Source organism: Hyperolius riggenbachi, chromosome 4 (genome assembly GCF_040937935.1).
Source record: "Hyperolius riggenbachi isolate aHypRig1 chromosome 4, aHypRig1.pri, whole genome shotgun sequence".
Lineage (NCBI taxonomy): Eukaryota > Metazoa > Chordata > Amphibia > Anura > Hyperoliidae > Hyperolius > Hyperolius riggenbachi.
This window is the reverse complement of record NC_090649.1, coordinates 244,187,416-244,207,900: the sequence shown is the minus strand read 5'-3', so window position 1 is coordinate 244,207,900 and position 20,485 is coordinate 244,187,416. Positions and strand designations below refer to the sequence as shown.

Below are 20,485 nucleotides of genomic sequence, written 5' to 3'. Positions count from 1 at the left end.
GAATGAACAGACAGCTGGAACAAATTCAGGCATACAGATCTCTGACCTTTATTAGTGCATGTGCTTGGATTGGAAAAACAGATACAGACATTGAAAAGTTAAATATTGTTAAACATAGTTTTCTTCAAACATAAGCAGCTTTTGTGCATTCCTTTTGCCAACGCGTTACATGCAGAGGTATGCGGAGTAACCCTACAGCTAAATATGAACCATCTCTCCACATATAAAATCTCTGAGGGGCCTTTCACACTGGGCTGGTGCGATGTGGTAATTTTACCACACCCCACTGCAGCCCAATGAAAGTCTATGGGGCTGTTCATACCGATGTGGTGCAGCGCGATGTGACAGATGAAACACTGATCTACATCTGTAATAAAGGTTGAAGCTGAGGGAATCCATGAGGGGCTACTAGCTGCAGTGTTAGTTGAGTGAGGTCTTTTAACTTTGAACAGGTCTCCTCTCTGGAACTGGAGATAATCTCTTGGGGTGCCTAGATCTGTTCTTTGGCCTGGCACTTTAGATGTTCAAGATAAACAGATGTCCTGCTTCTTTGTACAGAGCTAGATTTGATGGCTCCCTAAAACAGTTTTTGCAGGCCTATCTCCCAACCTTAGTTTTTGTCTATTGCTTGTTCCTAACTAGGGGTTATGCATCAGAAGATGCTAAATAACATTGTGTCTTGGACAAGTACAAAGTCATTTAGGAAGCAAGAAATTGGATTTATATCCCGTGCAGTGAGCATTAATGTGAAAAAATATAGGTTTAAATTATTGACATTAAAAAAAAATAGTCCCATATAAGACAATCTAGGGCAACATAACAGTTTACATCATTATGCAACTCATATCTCCAATAAAAATGTATCCTTGACCTTGATGCATGCTTCACAGCCTACTGGCGACTTCCTCAGGGCCCAAATCCTACAACTTCACTGTTGCACCAGAACATTTAGTGATATAAATATGAACAAGGAAAAATACAATTAGCTATACGAAGTGCTTCCTAATGCTGGGAATACACAATGAGATTTTTCAGTCAATTTACTGTCCGATCTTATTTACGATCGATTTTCTTATCTTTTCTGATCAATTTCCATTCACTTCTATGAGAAATCGATCAGAAAAACAATCGAAAATAAGATCGGACATGTCAGAAATTATCTATCGAACCATCTATCTGCTGAAAAAACTTATGGTGTATTCCCAGCATTAAACTTAACAGCCAATATATGGTAATATTAGTCTATAATTAAAACTCGTAATTACACCAAACAGCAATGGATGGGTGTAACATCTAAGTTCTAAGGATGCTCTACTATCTCAAGAGCCATGTATGAGACTTAATATAAAACATACCTACAGAACATAAACTCAACTGTATAAATACTGCCTCCATATCCAAACTCTCAATATCTCACATTGCCATGTCTGCATGGAGGCAGCGTTTACTCAGTTGTGTTTATGTCCTCTCAGTATGTTTTAATGAGTCATGCATGTTGTTCATGGGATATTAGTATGTTACACCCATTTACTACTGTAAGGGATACATATGAGTTTAAATTATAGACTAGCATTGTATTAGCTGTTCAGTTTATACTTACAGTACATGTTCCACAAATGACTGTAATTATTCATATTTATTGAAGATAATGTTATGGTGCAACAGTGAATCTGCAGGATTTGGCCTTGAGGCATGTTTCTATTTTGTATAGATGATTCGAATGGGTTTATTACCCTAAACTGTCTTATACAGGACTGTATTTTTAAAATAAGTAATTGAAATTTTAACCTTTATGCTTATTGTTCTCCATGTTAACCCCATTTCTTGTTTTGTCTTGTTTTTTTCGATTACTTGACCAAGAGTGACTCAAGAGTGGCCGGTGCTAAGCATGTGGTGCGCACTACAAAGAGCTGAGAGTTTGAGGCGGGGGCCAACAGAGGAGTGCTGGAGAGAGCAGCAGTGTGTATAATATCTTACATTGTTATGTACTCATATACAGTACAGTGTCACACCTTTATTCATCAAAGAGAAAGTTAAACATTGCCCAATGGAGAGACCTGCTCCAGTCAAAGAGATACCGGTGCTTCACAGAAACCTGGCATTGTTAATATCCTGCAGACAGGGAATTAGATATGTACTGTACCTGCTGATACGCCTGAAGTGCTGCATCTGGGACATGCTTTTCCAGTTTCAGCATCCATTTTGTCTCCTCAATGAGGTGGATTATTCTGTAAATAAATGTAACATTAAAATACAAATAAAAACTGATTACAACATAAACACAAGATTTATTCCATTGTTTACAGTTTCAAGCTCCAGCAAAAAAAGTATTTTATTAATTAGTGAGGAAGGCTTAGCTCTACTGAGGTTTTATCAGTGCTGTCTGGGATATTGGTTATCATTTTACAGTCTTTTGCGACATCCTTAAAGTTGACCCAAATTAAAAATACAAGAATCCGGAAATAAAATCTATTTTCTAAATTATAATAATAAATAGCAGCCTTTTTTCAGCTGCACGATGTGAAATATAAAATATTTTATATTTATTGGAGGAACCCCTCCTTTCCTTTCATATTGCCGGGACAGAATCCGGCAAACTGGTGGAGTAGGTGGTGTCCGGCAAAGGAGGAACTGCTAATGGCTGCCACCTATTTAACCCTAGTTATGAAAAGAGAAGGGTGAAAAGCATGCACTGAAATGCTCATAGGCTTGAAGGAGTGTTTATTTATCTTTGTATGTGTCAGAGTGGTGCAACTAAATATTTTGAATTAAAAAAAATGTTTGGTTTGGGTCCGCTTTAAGAAGAAATGAAGCCTTGTACAGCTTTCACAATAGGAAACACAAACACTATGAGCCTGAAGATTTTCTAACGCTTCATTTCTCTAGACCAGTGGCGTCCACATTTTTTTAGCTTTACAGCTTCTTTGAACATTACCAACTGAAAATGATCTACCAAATAGAATCTTCCTACAGATGCAAGCCACAACTGCAGCACATGCAAAGCGGCAGTCCAGCAGTCCATTACTCATTACCACAAGCCAACAGTCAGTTAGATGCATATCATAGAGTCCTCCTCAGTAAGCCAAATAGTACAGTGCTCAACCAAATAAAGTCCCAATTTTATGCTTACAATATCATAGTCAGTGTCCGGGGAAATTGTAATCAGCTGTAGCACATAATGCTTCTAAATATAAGGCAAGAGCATAATATTCTACACTGTTAAGAAAAACTTTAGTACAGCATCAAGTCAAAGAGACAGAGTATGAACTATGGGCTACTCAGGCAGGCGGTGTGGGGTCTACCCAGAAGTCCTTTGCAATCTACTGGTAGATAATTATCTACTCAATGGGCACCCCTGCTCTAGATGAGAAGGGTTGTCAATAGTATTTTTCTTATGTTTGTTTGGAGATGACTCTTTACTTCTTTCTTTTCCTGTTCTTGTTTACTAGAAGCAAATACCCCTCATCACTCCCCGCCAAACACCCCCCCCCCCCCATCAAAAAAACAAAACAAAAACACATTTGGTTGAAATTGTACTATGCAAATCAGTAGAGATATGTTTTGCACAGGAAATAAAATAGGGAGACAACCAAAACTTACCTCATATCATTGTTGACCATCAATTGCTGAGTGACAGGATCTCGGACAAGTAATGTAAAGTTAAGTCCACTAAGACCTCTGTCTAGTTGAGACTTCCACTTCTGATACCACAGCTCTTCATATGATACCAAGGTAGAAGCTATTCGATTGTACAGCTTTACAGTATGGGAGTATGTTAGACAAGTTGTCACAATTCTCACATTTTTGAAAGCCTTTGTAAACAAGAAAATATAAACTTTGAGTTAGAGGTTTTAACAAAATTTTGCTATAATTGAAATGTAATTCTAGGCAGATAGGTACCACACCAAACCCGATATGTGTTACTAAACAAATCTCATTTATTGAACATCACATAAATAAAAAAAAACATTTAAAACTAGAGGGTGGCGGGGCACACAAATCATTATGCGGAATCATCAGTATAATCATAAAGTGCACTGTGCATAGTGCATATTGATAATACCGCCATTTCTCTGGAAATTTGGGAGCCGGTGGAGCCCGATAAATAGTGGGGGGGAGGGGGGGGGTTCGTGGCTGTTATGGTTAGGCATCTGATAGGTTGTTTGTGTGAGGGAAGACTGTTAGGGTTAGCGTCAAATAGGTTGTTTGGGGGAAGGGGGGCTGTTAAGGTTAAGCCTCTGGGGGAGGGTTCTGTTCAGAGTAGGGTTAGGTTGAGCTATAGTAAAATAATGATATTTAACCAATATTTACCATCCTTCTTTACATTTTAAAAGTAAAATACTGGTAAATTTACCAATATTCTACTATTGGCTTTCCTGGGCACTCAAATTTCCAGACGCCCTTTTATTACTTATGCCACACACACATACACAAAGGTCGCACCCACAGATCTCTCTCGTTCGCACAAACGCACATATCACACAGACACACGAATCACACAGACAGAATCACGGATCACACAGACACATGGATCACGCAGACAGACACACGGATCACACAGACAGAATCACGGATCACACAGACGCACGGATCACGCAGACAGACACACGGATCACGCAGACAGACGGACGGATCACGCAGACAGACGGACGGATCACGCAGACAGAAACACGGATCACGCAGACAGACGCACTGATCACGCAGACAGACGCTCTGATCACGCAGACAGACGCACTGATCACGCAGACAGACGCATGGATAACGCACGGATAGACGCACGGATGACGCACGGATAACGCAGACAGATGCACGGATAACGCAGACAGACACACTGATCATGCAGACAGACACACTGATCACCCACACATAGGTCACAGACACACACACTCTCCCCATCCCCACACAAAACAAAACCCTCACTCCCCCTCCCCCATTCAAACAGCTAGCTAACTTTCACTGCAGAAAGTACCATCCATGGCAGCTTTGAAGTTCCCTTACCATGTGACACTTTTTGTCAGGCTAGACTAGAGCGAAGCAGGACTGCAGGAGGAATCCATCTCGGGAGAAGGCAGCAGGAGCTAAAGCTGCTCTGCCCTCTCAGCAACCTCCCGACCCCCGAACTGAGTGTGCCCCGGCCTGACCCCTTCTCCCTGACAGTCACAGGTGATGGATGGATGAAGAGGGATGAAGAGGGAGAGGAGGGGGTGGAAGCGGGCAGACAACGCTGACATCAGCCAGGAGAATGAAAACCTACAAACCACGTTGCACATTGAACTCCCCGCCTGTCACACACACATGATGCTGGCTGGTGGCTGCTGAACAGGACGATAGAGGGGGCGGAGCTTTTTCCCTACCTTCGCTGTACTTATCTCTCTCCCTCTCGTTCACTCTGGGCACAGGCAGGCTTAACACTGGCAGGTAAGTGATGCCTGCCAGGTGCCCACATGGTTTCTCCCATCCCAGCGGCAGCAGAGCGATGCCTATGCACGCAGCTGCTGCTCTAGGCTTGTCAATTGCAGCGCTGCGTGCAGGCCAGGCATGAATACGGCGGTGGGCGGAGAGAGTTGTGCTTGCAAGAGCCGCCCTCAGCCTGTCTGACAGTCACTGTGTGTGGGGAGAGTGAGGCGGCTGCCCGATTATGACGAAAGTGGGCGGGGAGAGCGGCGCGGTCATGGAGGATCGCACTTTAAGGTTTTTAAACTTGAAAGGGGCAATTAAAACCCCGCCCTTGCCCAATCTGGCGCCTGTAGGCACGTGCCTATTGTGCCTTATGGTAAATCCGGCCCTGCTGCTACTGCCTACTGAGTGCGCTCTAGTGGCTGCCTCGCAAGGGCTTTGAGTCTGACAGGAGAAAAGCGCTATTCAAAAAATTGAGTTATTATTATTATTATCCTTACTGTGCATGGGAGCTGAATAAACATGAGTAGCAGCATATGCCAGTGAGATAATTAAATCTTGGGATTTTAGTATAAGAATAAAAATACTTTAACATCAGATCTGTTTAGTTTTTTTTTCTTTTTAACCCAGTACCTACTTTCATTGTATTTTCAATCTTTGACAACAGCTTTCGTGACCACACAATTGCCCCCACTGCTGGTGGCATGTTTCTTGATAGAAATGGTTCTTCCTACAAAATCATGGATAAAAAGGAGTTAATACAGTATATACCGTAAATTTGATCAGTGGTATACTATGGGTCACCCGCAACAGACGAGAGTATTAAACTCAAAATGATGGCCACTCTGCTTAAAAAACATCAGGTTTCTGGCTTACCCATGGCAGACCTCTGCTTTATGTTTGGTACCAGTCTGTGAAACTATAAAACATTCAGCAACCTGGCTTTATTAGCTAAATATACACAACAGCTTATATGTACCATAATCACCACAGGCCTAAACTCAATAAATGATTTGAATACTTACAAAGCTTCAACACTTTGAAAATGGCAATAGTTCTGTGGTATTTATTCAAAAACAGAGCATGGTATCTTTGACAATAGAAAGTAGACCCTCCAAGAATGCGGAACAAGGGCTCCCCTTTTGTACTGCCCCTGTGGACTCCCATGTGTATACAGCATCTAATAGACTCTATAAGACTGCCTATAAAACTGAATGTTTAGTTCATTCAAACAAAACATTTTTGTACATTTTCTAGAAGCATTGGAGATCTCATCATGCCTAATACTGTTATTACTATAAACAGTAGGAAACAAATTCCACCTCCACCCAGGGCCGGATTTATACTTTTTCCACCACTAGGCCAACTTTCTTGCTGCTACCCTTCAATGTGCAGCACCCCCCACCCCAACCATTCCATGACTAACATTCTTGTACGGCAGCCCCCTTTAGTTATATACAAACTCCTTGGGCAGCAGCTTCCTTTTTCCATGTGCAGCTCCTTGTTTGCAAGCTCTGTATTCCATCTTTAGCCTTTTCTTTCACATTTGGTCCTCTGCCATATTGACCCACCCATTGACTAGCTACCACCCAAGGCCCGGACCTTTGTTGTCTTTCCTTAAAAACAGCACTGCCTCCACCCTGCATCTTCAAAAATGGACTTTCACCAACAGAGATGACATGTTTTTTCCAAACAGCTCCTCTTTGGAATGTAGACTGCAGAGTATAATTCCATTCATTTGCCTTAATAACCCCCCCAAGAAAGCATTATATGGTCTTACAACCCAGTTTAGAAAACAGAAAGCATTTCCATTAGTCTGCCAAATGAAACAAACGAATTTGCAATAGTGTTCCTTAGCGGTAATCCTGAGTCAGGCTTGGGCCAGAATGCTGCAGCTCAGAGCAGTAACCCCGAGCTGGATCCATGGGGTGGTGTCTAATATGTAGGGCTGCCGCAAATATATCTAGCAGTATGATTTTTAGGGTCTAAAGCGTGTGAAAAAATGTCACCACTTTCAGACACTAAAATCCAGAAATAATCATAATGCCGGGGAGGTTGAAAAAGGTTTAAATATGAAAAACACAGTAGTAATGGGATATTAGCAAAAACGTAATCTTAACCAGGACGAGTCTACACAACATTGGCAATTTGATACTCATCCTGCACATTAGAGGCATCGTACTTTCAGATGTCAAGTGTCTAGATGAATTAGTTCTACATGCACAGGTAGCACTGTAGCTCGGAAAAATAAAGGTAAACCTAAATAAAGATTCTTACAAACCTTAAAGGTTTCATATAATTGTTGAATCTCCTTTAGTTCATCATAGAACCAATCAAAGACCTCCACATAACATTCATTGATGATGTGCTGTATCCCCTGCCTGTGTCTCACAACAGAAAACCTTTGAATAAAAAAGAGATTTTTAACACATCCAGGAACAATCTACAAAGGTTAAATTACTACCATCAGTGATAATGGCTTACAAAGAGTTAAATGCACAGTTTTAAAAAAAATGAAGCAACAGTTACAGTATATCTCATAACGCATGCTATAATACACACAGTGCTTGTGACTGTAAGACTGTCTAATTTATTACAGAGAAGAGAACAAATTAAAATGTCATATTTAAAAGACCCTGTAGGGAGAGGGATATGGAGGCCGCGATATGTACTTCCTTTAGAATACCAATTGTCTGGCAGCCCTGCTGGTCCTTTTGGCTGCAGCAGTGTCTGAATCACACACCTGAAACAAGCATTTGGCTAATATGGCCAGACTTTACACATAGCACCTGATGTTCATATTCGGTCTGGCTATGTGGCTGAAGGTATTAGAGGCTCGGGATAAGCAGGCCAGCCAAGCTATTAGTATAATTTAAAAGGAAATAAATATGGAAGCGTTGATATTCCTCTCACTACAGCGCCAGTTTCAGTACCCTTTTCAGCACCCCTGTTCACTGTAAACTTCTTAATAGCTACTGCAACACCTTATTAAAGGTCACGTTATTTACAGTTGACTCTTTTTATGATAACAATGGAGCATATTTGTTAGAAAACTTAGTACAGCTCAGAGTCATTAGGAGGAGGTGTTTATATTGTGATTGTCTTGTCCTGTTTGTTCTCTCTACAGCAAGGGGGAAGGTGCTCCCTTGCTCCCAGGACCCATAGTAGTTGTTCAGTTGCTATGATATGACAGAACTAATGCAAGTAAATGGAGCAGTTTCCATTGCCTGCAAATTTTGCAATGAGATGTGACGCGATCCAGGACAATAATCGGATGCATGCTGTAGATTCTCATAGCATGCGTCCGATTCTGGTAGGCAATTAAAGACGGCGCATCCAAACTTCCGGACGTAAACCGGAACTACCTGCAGAGAGATGTGATGAACGCATTGCATCACTTTGCTAGTGGAAATGGGCCCTTAATCAGTTGCTCTCAGTTATAACCAGGGGCCTTGCTAGGATCCGGGGCACTTTTGGGCACTCCAGCCAAAAAATGGGTGTGGCCATGCACTAGAATGTGGGTGTGGTCATAGGTGGAGCCAAATTTACATGAAATTAAAGGAGAACTGAAGTGAGAAGAATATGAAGGCTTCCATATTTGTTTTCTTTTAAACAATACCAGTTGCCTGTGGGACATCCAGGGTACCTCAGAATAGATCCGGGGCACGTGCCAGTGTTCTTTGGAGCTAGCAAGACCCCCTGGTTATAACTTAAAAAAACATCTAATGATCAAAGTATTGTCCATGTTTCCCTATGACTCAGTTTCCCCTATATCCGTTTTAACTGAAAGCCTTTTCACAATGCACTGCTAATGAAAGTTAAAAAGCATTTTTCAGCGTATAGTGTAAAAGAGGATAATTTAACTGTATATGAACCACCTTGCTTACCACTTGCAACAGTCAGATGTCCTGAAGTATTATTGAACTCAGCAAAAAATATTTTACATGTATTAAATAGGTCTCATAGTGTTTGTGTAATCTTACCTCTGAAGAATGGAGAGGGCCTCCTTGCACTGCATTCTTCTAAGGAACAGGGCTTGTATGTATACAGAGATGTATTTTTCAGTTTGCTGGTTTATCACTAAAAATTCTGAGTACCCATCTTCAAAGCGGTTGTGATCCCTGTGGGAAGCAGGTTATATAATATCATCAACCACTTTAGTATTGTACATTTCTTATCATATTTTTCAGAGTTTATCAACTATAAATACATATTTTTTTTTTGTTTTTCAATCTAACTTTGTGACCTGTTAACAACTTATACTGTAATGCAGTATCTTGTGGTAAAAATGAGCGTGCAGTAAGAAATATGTACAGTATATGAAACTCCCAGCTCTCCCAAAGACTTTAGAGCAGGCATGTCCAAAGTTTGTCCCAGGGACCATGCGGCCCGCAGGCTACAGCTGCGATGTGGCGTGTAGGGGCCACCTTGTATTGCCGCTCGGCCTCCCTCTTTGCTCGCCTGTAGGTTATAAGTCACCACTGTAGCAGTAGTAGCCATTGATTAGTAGATGCCACTATGCCAGTAACAGCCACTGATTAGCTGCTGCCACTGTGCTAACGGCACAAAGTAAATGTGGGTTACTTACCATGAAAAAAAAATGATTTGACAAAATGTCACAGGCATTGTGTACCTGTGACATAACGGCAATCAGCAAAAACTGTGTTTAATTTCATTACTTCAGCCCCCTAGCACTTTCAAGAACGGCGATATGGCCCTTGGCCAAAAAAAGTTTGGACACCTCTGCTTGAGAGGGTGGTCAGATGAACACTAACTGTCCTTAGAGCAGTCTCTCGGCCAACTGCAACATGAAAGGTTGATTTAATAAAGCATTGTGTTTATGAATGTAGTGAGGGTGGGGGGTAAGTGGCAAGTCTAGTTGCACAACTTATGATGAGGGTGGACAACAGTATGTGGTGTATCTGTGCAAATAATAGTAGTTCTCTTTTGTACCTAAGGACATTAGATCCAGCCAAAAACTGCTTCCGTGCGGTTAGGTAAAACCCACCCACTTGCTATCTATACTAAATAGGTTTAACCTAACTGCTCGAGTTACTTACCTCTTCTCTGTGTCCAATAATATATCACTGTCTATATACTGTGCAAGCAGTTCAATCATCTGCTCCAACTTCTCCAGCAAAATAGAGGACAATGTACACTGGTCATCATCTATATCTTCCCTGTTGTACAGATTAGCTGCAAGGAGAACAACATGTGCCACAGTTAAAGAAAAATTATTTTCAGGTACTTATATACAATAGGTTACTGCTTGGCTGCTGCAGCCTTTTTATAAATGTGGTACACCTACTAAACTAAGACATTTCTGCAGGAAGTCCCAACTCTACCTACTAACGCAGACCTAAAATCTAACTGTGTAAACACAAGTGGTCCTTCATCCATGGAACATTTTCCATCGCAGGTCCATTTTTAGGCATAGGCAAACCAAGCAGATGCCTAGTCTAACAACTGCAGGAGGGGGCACCAGAGAGCTATACTTAGCACACTGTGCTTGTAGAATTCTTATACCCACCACTGCTAGCTTCCTTACGAAATTGGTGGTTGGTATTTTTAACAGGTACATAGGCACTGCTTATTAGCATAAAAATGAGGACGGAATAGCATAACAATTATATGTCAGGTGCCATGTGCTATTTGTTGTGCTAAATGTTGCAGCTCTTCTGGATTTCCAGGACAATGTTCTGACCTGCAAAGACCCAGGCCATACATAAATAGTATAATGGTTTCTACAACACGGCTACACAACCCTCATAACAATTATAGGAAGGGTTTATTATGTGGGTTCAGTGAGGTTGGGCTGGTGTGGAGTATCTGGTCTCCTTATAATTTGTGTATTTGTCATTTCTGTATGTAACCTGTGCATTTGTTATTGGTGCCAGCAATACTAAATAATGTAGGCTCCAAACATTCTATTTATAAGAGTGGAGGTCCAAAAAGCTTCTTGCCTGAGGTGCCAAATAGGCCAGAAATGGCCATAGCCCATCCTCAGTGCTACATGGTGTACTAGAGATAATCACTTGCTGCTCACTATAGATTTGTTTATAATTGTGTTATAATGCATACAAGGATAATGAAAACACACAAAAAACGAAAAAGAGATGGAGACAGATTATATACTGTTCTAGAGATTAAACACCCACTATGGGAAGCAATGTAGGCATGGACAATGAGATATTAATAATCAGGTTGATGCAAAATGTATTCTAACTGAATGCAAAACAACGTTGCTTAGAAATAGACCAATCAAATGAAGCAGTTGCATAGATAAATTTAAACAAAACCCCATATACCTGAACTGAATTGTAATAGCACGTAATGTGAAAGCTACTACATTGTGACACACTGTTTGGGCCACACATCACATACCATATATACCATGTGTTATTTAAAATGCAGCTCTCCAGAGATATACCTAGCATATGCTTCTCCTCATTTGAAAGGATCATTTCTGTGTCTTCCTCCTTGTCTCCCGGGAGCTCATCAATTTTCAGGTCGGAATGTGATTTACTAGAAGAGTCTTCAGGTTTTGCAGATGGAACTGTTAGCATGGAGGAGTCTGCAGTAAACATCTGGAAGAAGAGAGTGTATGTGAGTATCAATCAATACCAGCAAGTTAATAATGTGCACTGCAGACCTGTCAAGCAAATATGTTCTCCTCTCATGAGAAAAGCCTAGTCATGAAGACACGGGGAGCACTCACTCAGTAAGATACAGTAAGATGTTAAGGGTTTATTGAGAATTATTAAAAATTGGATACAACGCTTCCATATTGGAAAAATTAGTTAAATATTTTAACATATTAGCCATTAGTTAAAGCAATAAGCCTTGGAATATTATCATGTATTTACATAGAAATTACATCTGAAGCACTTACAAAGTACATAGTCATGTCACTGACTGTCCTCAGAGGAGCTCACACTCTAATGTTTAAAATCATCATAGTCTGATGTCCCACCATAATATTGTATTATTATGCATTTATATAGCACTGACATCTTCTAAAGCACTTTACAGTGTTCATAGTCATGTCCCCGACTGTCCTCAGAGGAGCTCACACTCTAATCCTTACTAATGTCCTACCATATTATGGGTTTATTATGTATTTATATAGTAATGACATCTTCTGCAGCACTTCACAGAGTACATAAACATGTCACAAACTGTCCCTCAAGGGAGCTCATACATCCCCACTGCAGTCATAGTTCAACAATGGCAGCTTTTCAAATTTGCCTGACACCTGATTCCTCACACTCAAAACTAGAGCCGGATCATCTACAAGGCAATTCTAGGCAGTTGCCTAGGGCCTGGAGAGATTCTAGGGGCCTGGTGGATACTAGCCCCCACCAAATCTAACTAAAAAGCCAGGAGATCATCAGCGCTGGGCAAAAATTGTTATCTTGTCCAGGGCCCCATTTTATCTTGATCCTTTTTAGCTCAAAACAATATTTAGAGATCATTTTGGGTGGTGGTTTAGTGTTGAGCATTGTACTGACCTTCTGCTCAGCCCCCGACTGAGCACCATGCTCTGATCTATTGAGACGGGATGTGCAAGGATGCACAAGAGAGACCCCTGTGCTGAAACTCCTTTTGAAGTGGTTGACCCAGCCTCCAGATCGCAAGAGGTAAGCCAGCAACATCAGTTTCCACCTGTGCACGCTTTACATTTTTAGCTGAAATGATCGATCCATATGGCTCAAACAGGAATTCTTGGTTGTTAAAACATTTTATTTCCTGACATGGACGTATTTGCTATTTCCCCAATTCCTTTTGTAGCCCCAACAGAATGCATGGGGGACAACCAAAAGCCAGCTGTCTTCTAGCAAGAACAAAAAGTAGAAGGACAGAAAAACAGAAAAAAGAAGAAAAAAGAATTATATGTATGGCTGCTGCACATTTATTAAATATAAGTGTAGGCCGACCATCATCTGGCTCATGCCAGACTAGAACAGACTCTATTCTGAACTACTGTTATCAAAGACATTTGCATGATCTGGTTTTGTTGTGAGTTCCTTGTATGTCCTACCTTGTATGTTAACCCATATATCTATATCTATTGTGCAGATACAGCGCTGTGTAATATGTTGGTGCTTTATAAATACAATAAATAATAATGCAATGGAGAACAAGATATTGGGAAAATGTACAGTATGTAGACTTTTCCATATTAAATTAAATGGAGCCAAACTTGGCTCAAGTAGCAAGCAACCACTGCTCCAAAACTGACAGCTCACAATCTAGAGCCATCACTGCTCCTGACCTGGTGCTTAGTCAAATGCAGCAGAACTAAGACGAGGAACTGCACAGTAAATTCTGACCAAAGAGACACGCGAAAGTGAAATAAAAAGTTTTCTTATGAATAAAAGATACTTCTTCACAAATACAAAATATTGTGAAGGGAAATTCAAAAAAGGCAGAGTACTAAATTTGATACTCTTTTTGTGTTACAAATTTTCATTATATGATTAGCTTGCAGGAGCTACTCCCATCCTAAGTGTGCGTGCATGAAAAAAGGGCGCCGTGAAAAAGGGCCCGGCCGGGTTATTAACGAATTTGGCACCAGGTATTAACAAAATTTGCTAACGAGAATCATCGTTGTCTAGATTTATTAACGATAATTACTGTTGCTACAACAAACGAGAGATAATAATGAATAATTATTAACGTTAAATGTCTTAATGTTTTTTGTCAATACTGCTTAAACCCAACCCTGCCCTCACACAGAACCCTCCCCTGGTGGTGCCTAAAACTAACCACTCCCCTAGTGGCGCCTAACCCTAGCCACCCCCCCAGTGGTGCCTAACCTTAAGCCGCCCCCCCCGGTGGTGCCCAACTATAACCAACCCCCTGGTGGTGCCTAACCACCCCCCCTGGTGTTGCCTAAAACTAACCGCTGCCTAGGTGGTGCCTAACCCTAACCACTCCTCTTGGTGGCGCCTAACCCTAACCACTCCCCCTGCAAAAACACCCTTTTACATATATTAACGATAATACCTTTAAAAACATAAATTCTGTACTTATTAATGAAATAATATGACAAAAACTATACCGTTGTAAACTTCTAAAACGATAACTACCTCAAAAACTATAACGTTATAATGTTAACGTAGTTTTTCACGTATTAACGATAATTGCATTAAAGTCTATAGCAGCGCAGCGCCCTTTTTGTTCACCCTCAGCCGGCGCCCTTTTTTCCTGCTCCCACGTGTGCATGAAAAAAAGGGCACCAGGAAAAAGGGCCCGGCTGGATAACGAATTGGCGCCGGTGGATAAAGAAATGTCAATAACGATAATCATCATTAACGAAATTGGTTAACGATAAATACAGTTTTAAAACAGATGGGAGTTGATAACAAAAATATATTATATCGTTACGTAATTCAACAATACAGCTTAACCCAACCCCTACTCTCACACAGAACCCTCCCCTGATGGTGCCTAAAATGAACCACTCCCTCGTGGTGCCTAACCCTCCCCCCTCCCCCAGTGATGCCTAACCCTAGCCACCCCCTGGTGGTATGTAACTCTATCCCCCACCCCACTCGATATTGCTTAACCCTAACTGCCCCCCCCCCCACGGTGGCGCTTAACCCTAACTACCCCCCTGGTGGTGCCTAAACCTAACCACTCCCCCTGCAGAAACACCCTTTTACACATAGAAATGATAATATCTTTGATAATGTAAAATCTGTGCATACAAACGAAATAATATGACACAAACTATAACGTTGCAAGCTTCCAAAACGATAACATACTTCAAAAACTTTAGTTGCGCTGATGTTGTTAAAAATATTTATCGGGTGCCCTTTTTCCTGTGTTTTTCGCCGTATTAATGATAATTGCATTAGAGTCTATGGCGGTGCCCTTTTCGTCCACTACCCGCCGGAACCCTTTTTTCCTGCTACCCATCATAAGATCAACTGGACTAATACAGGATATTAAAACAGCAGGGTCAGCCATCCTATACCAGGGGGAAAAAACATATATAAGTAGATAACTACTTGCTCTACTAACATAACAAATGTATTGTACTGTCCACGTTTTGATTTCAGTCAAGTTTATATAGTAAAGAAAGAGAATTCTGTTCCTGACATTTGCCATCTTGGTTCCCCTGAAGCCAATCCTGTTGTCATTTCTTACCTTACTCTTTTTTTCTCTCCTAGAATCTGCTCTAGCTACCTTGCTTTGTAAACATGTGAGTACAGCAAGATCAGATTTCAGCCTCATGTCACAATGAACTGCCCTCAGCCAAGCAGTAAGTAGCAGGAATGTGGGAAGGGTAATAACAAGCTTCCTTCTCATTGGCAGTGTACCTAATGAAGCCAGGCTGACATTTCTGAATAGATTGGAGAGCTTGCATTGCAGGGTGAGGTTCCAGGCTGCATAATGAACACAGTGCAGTGGGTAAATGGAATTTGATTTTGTGGCTGATAAAACTTCTTTAACACAAGCTACAAGTGCACTAACATGACTACAAGCATCTTATTTATCAGTGCTGAGTTCAGGTACAATTTGGGCACTATACCATTTGATGAGTAATGGAGTAGCTGCTATACTCCGTTTTACCTTTAAGCGAGACATCTATTTAGGATGCACACTCTCAAAAATGTTTGCCAGTCTACATTCATGGACACAGCTTACAGTACATGCTCTGATAGATTAGTTATCTATGAGAGTCTACACATGCCAGTTTTTTGGACATCCTGCTTTCATACTTTCTGAGTAAGAAGCAATAAGACAGCTTGGGGTCTCCAACCTCAGGGTCACCATACAACTCTAACAGGCAAGCCTGCCCATGTACACACAATAAACAGACAGACAAAGAACATTTATATTGCACTTTTCTCCTAGTGGACTCAAAGCGCCACAATAGCATTAATGTCATTAAATCAACTGTTTTCAGCTTCAGATCTGCACTTATTTTAGAGTATATCAAATTGAAAATGCTTGCAAACAAGATCCTGAAAACAATACCGGATTGTAAAGGTCACAAATTATTAAAAAGCCATCAGAATTAAATCAATAAGAAACATAATGGCATGCTAAATAATCATTAACTTCTTGCTACCCAGGCAAAGTGCATTTGCACGGTCCCTGTGGGATCTGAAAACATTAACAGTAGCATTAGTGCAGTGGCAACTAATTTAAAGCAATCTAAAATTGCGTAAATGTTAGATGAAAAAAAAAGTAGCCCAGTTCGCATTATTTACTGGGCAACTTGAGTGACAATTACAGAAACAGCAGTCGTTACCTGAGCTTCATCCTCTTCAACAAGAGTATGCAGTCTTCCAGGAGAATTAGCATTTAGTCTCAATGACTGGGGAAGGTAAGGAAAAGATTCATTCAGAATATCTGGGGAAAGAAATACACATGTGCTCAGTGTAAATCCTTATTATGGACATTAAGAAAATTGTCACACTTAATCCGTATGCAAATTAATATAAACTTTGTAAAGATATACACTCCCACCGCTGTGAAAGCTGGATCTATACCAAGAAACTTTTATAGTGTACATTCTATCCACCCTGTCCTGTCTAATCTTATGGATCAGCTGACCATAAAGCAAAATAAAGAGGTGAGATCTTCTCTGCAGCTGCTTCTATGAGCAGTGGGGTGCATGCTATATGAAAACATCATGTGTGAGGACACTATGTATTATTACACACAGCAAAGACATATTATGCAGGAGTTTAAAAGTCCATTCAACAAAACAACCCAATGTTCATCAACAAGTTTCACAACCTAATCTACCAAGTACAGTTTAGAGTCAATTTGAAAGTACTAAGAATCCAGTTAGTTTAGTGGTATCTTTGTGGGGGATCTGGGAGGAAACCTATAAAAATAAAGATGCAGTACACCATTTGCTACATTTATCTTCAAAGTACTTCATTTTCTAGGGGAATGAATGAATGAACGAACCAACCAACGAACGAACCAACAAACGAACCAACGAACAAACGAACCAACGAACGAATGAATGACATTAGTACAGACCATCCTTCAGAAATGCTCAGCTATGTAGCTCCATCACTGAATAAGGTACACTGGAGGCCATCTGTAATGTTTGTACATTCAACTGAATGTCTTGTCTGTACTTTCCTTTATATGATGGAGGTCCGAGTCCTGTATTAATGAATAATATTCCTCAATACATCCTCTTATTGGTCTAGTTTCTGTTACCTGTTCCCTTTGTTTCTTGATTTGTAATTTCGCAGTCACCGCTGTCAGAGTCACTGTCATCATCTGCAATGAGGTCTTCTTGGGCGGGCTTTCGTAGGCCTTCTGCCAGTCTCGATAACATTCTGTACTATATAAAAAAAAGACATTTACATGTTAAAACAGCCTCAGGCATGGAGTTGCCCATTAGTCGTTATAAACAAAGCAATTATTAAGGCTCTGAAAACAAAAATAATATCTGCTTGAAAAAAACACACTCTCTTTAGACAAAATACTAAATTTGAGCAAAGTAAAAATGTATGACTACATATTTCCTCAACTGAAATATTATTTTAGTTTGCATATGTAATTTTGTCTTTAAAAGGACAAAGGAAAGTGTTTAGCATCCTCCACGTCATCAACTTTTTACTAATTTTACCATAAGAGAAAGTTACCTCTTGCAGTTTGTCCATTATGTCCAGTGTCTGTTTTAGCTTGGCCCTCAAGGCTTCCAAGTGGTACATAATAGTATCATCATCTGTTATGGCCACACCGCTGCTTAGGAACTCTTGCTGTTGATCTAAACAAAGTGTTCCCAAAAATAATCAATACTTGTAATGAAAAGTGTACAAGAACTACTAACAAAAAAAAAGAAAAAAAAATGAGCCTAAGTTATCTTTGTCCATACTATGCCAGAAACCATATGCAGATGCACCTGTAAAATGGGTATTTCAAATGTTCAGTGTTTTTCTTCTATTATTAATGAAAGTAGTTGACGTAATTTTATCTACAAAGTGTTCCTGAGGCAACAAAGCTAAGGTACAGTCTTTGGAGTCATAGCATAATGATCAAGAACTAAAACCTAACCAACTAGGAAGTAGCTGACATTATTCTCTTCTTTGGTGTTAAAGAGGAAATACCAGAATATAGCATAGTGGTAGAGGGAAAAAAATAAACCAATACATTGCAAAGTGAAAAGTTAAAAAAAAAAAAAAAAAAGGATCAAGAAATTACTGATATTCGCAGTATAATTCCCTTGCTCGGCAGTTCAAAACAGTCATTATTTCCCACAATGCAATAAGGTTCACAGACAGGAAACTGTCAGGGCCATAGCCCTGACATCACACTGTGGGTGGGGTTTCACCACAATATCAGCCATACAGACATACCTGATCTGTTTGACAAAAGGCAAATATTTCCCATTGGAAAGACGGTACCAGCTACTGATTGGGATGAAATTCAATCCTGGGTTAATGTTCCTCTTTAATGTATAGCAGCAGAAGCCTCAGAACGCTCCATAACCTGTGGGCAGCTGGAAGCGCGCACACACACATGCGCGCACACACACACACGCGCGCGCGCGCACGCACGCTCACACGCACGCACGAACGCACGCACGCACTCACACACACACACACACACACACCTTTCCACAGCATATCAGACTAAAAAATTGCACAAGCAACCCTTATTTCTTCAGTGATCTCTATGTCACAGAATCCTGCATGTATCACCTATGTATAGTTATATAGAACATAGAATGCAATATGCATCATGTACAGTAGTTTGATGAACTTGATTTTGACATTCATTTCAATATACAGTACATTGTCTGCTCTCCAGACAGAATTATCTTATAAAACAACACACACGTTTCCCATTTTCCACAACGGAAATTCCAGTCACAATAAACCCTTCATATACTTTTTCTATACCACACAGTACTGTAGATAATAGATAACAAAACTTCCCAAGTCTCATACATTTCATTTAAAAATGACATCTCTGCAGCCAAGCACTCCATTTTTCCTGTCCTGCTTTTATCCGGGCACAATAGCATGGCCATTTCCTGTCACATTCTGCTCTAGCAATTAGTTTGAGCTCTATTGTATCTTTATCTCCTGTCAGACAGCATTGAGAAATTTTATGCAAATGCATGCTCATAACTAAAAGTCCAGATTCTCACACTCACAAAGCACTCTACAGAAGAGAATCCTCAGACAATCCTCTTGCTCTAGCGCTCCACAAGTGAGGGAGCACTACTGCAGTTATACTGATATGTTATAGTAAAAAAAAATGTGCCTTTGAGATTTATTAAAATGTTGTCAATATTTAGAATTAATAAAGAAATATTTGAAAGAGGGTTACCAAGGTTCTAATTAAAGATGATTGTGTAATGTATGGCTATTGTTTCTAACTACACATGCCTGGGCTTGGAAATGGCTATAAAGGACAAAAGGCGGAAATAAGATCACTCCTGTGAGATAATGCCAAATGATCATCACAGGAGCCCCTTAGGGTGAGGGAGAATTTCACTTCAAGGTGACACTTGGTTACTGCATTATTGTTATCAGCTGCACTCTAGGTTCTTTCCCTGAACAGCAGGAAATTTGGAATGTAAAGTATGAGCAAGAGTCAAAAACCAACTAAAGTCAGTTCTGCAGTGTACAATCTGCAGCTTATGTATGTGCTGGGTGATGATTCCAGACCAGGACTATACAGTCTGGATAAGGCAGCTATACCCAAAAGAGTGCAGCCAGGGTGCACTGGTTAGTATCACAGGCCTAAATATAATGAGATAGTTCAAATTACAGCAGAAGATTAAACACAGATTTGAAGTTGAATTAAGTAGGAGTTCAGGCCAGCTGGACATTGTCAGTGCCATCAGAAGAGACAGGAGTAGTTAGGACTAGAAGCCAAGTTCACAGTTGTGTTTGAAGGTCAAAACACAGACCAGAGATAAGGTCTTTGACTTTAACAAGGCCAGAATAGGCACTGTCCATGCAAGGTTAGTATCAGCATGCTTAATCTGTAGATTACCCGAAAACAGAAACAAGCACAGAAACGAACTAAATGTTTCATTAGGTTACAGGCATTTAAAGCCCCAGTCTAGGCAAAAAATGTTTTATTTACTCTC

At 40.4% G+C, this 20,485-nt stretch overlaps 1 protein-coding gene and 1 long non-coding RNA gene across 5 annotated transcripts in view; one reads left to right on the top strand and one right to left on the bottom strand.

Annotated features, from left to right (window-relative positions):
* Positions 1–2,251, top strand: part of LOC137571838 (uncharacterized) — a 68,051-nt gene extending 65,800 nt beyond the window's left edge. For both annotated transcript variants that reach the window (XR_011031452.1, XR_011031451.1), the window contains exon 3: positions 1,861–2,251. This is a non-coding gene — a long non-coding RNA (uncharacterized lncRNA). The remainder of the gene's footprint in view (positions 1–1,860) is intronic.
* Positions 1–20,485, bottom strand: part of LOC137571837 (uncharacterized) — a 330,761-nt gene that overhangs the window by 280,843 nt on the left and 29,433 nt on the right. For all 3 annotated transcript variants that reach the window (XM_068281532.1, XM_068281533.1, XM_068281534.1), the window contains exons 9-18: positions 18,024–18,148; positions 17,593–17,719; positions 16,664–16,764; positions 11,828–11,984; positions 10,458–10,593; positions 9,381–9,518; positions 7,679–7,799; positions 6,035–6,127; positions 3,601–3,812; positions 2,144–2,228 (exon numbers count right to left, since the gene is read on the bottom strand). In XM_068281532.1, the coding sequence (XP_068137633.1) occupies positions 2,144–2,228; positions 3,601–3,812; positions 6,035–6,127; positions 7,679–7,799; positions 9,381–9,518; positions 10,458–10,593; positions 11,828–11,984; positions 16,664–16,764; positions 17,593–17,719; positions 18,024–18,148 (1,295 nt within the window). The remainder of the gene's footprint in view (positions 1–2,143; positions 2,229–3,600; positions 3,813–6,034; positions 6,128–7,678; positions 7,800–9,380; positions 9,519–10,457; positions 10,594–11,827; positions 11,985–16,663; positions 16,765–17,592; positions 17,720–18,023; positions 18,149–20,485) is intronic.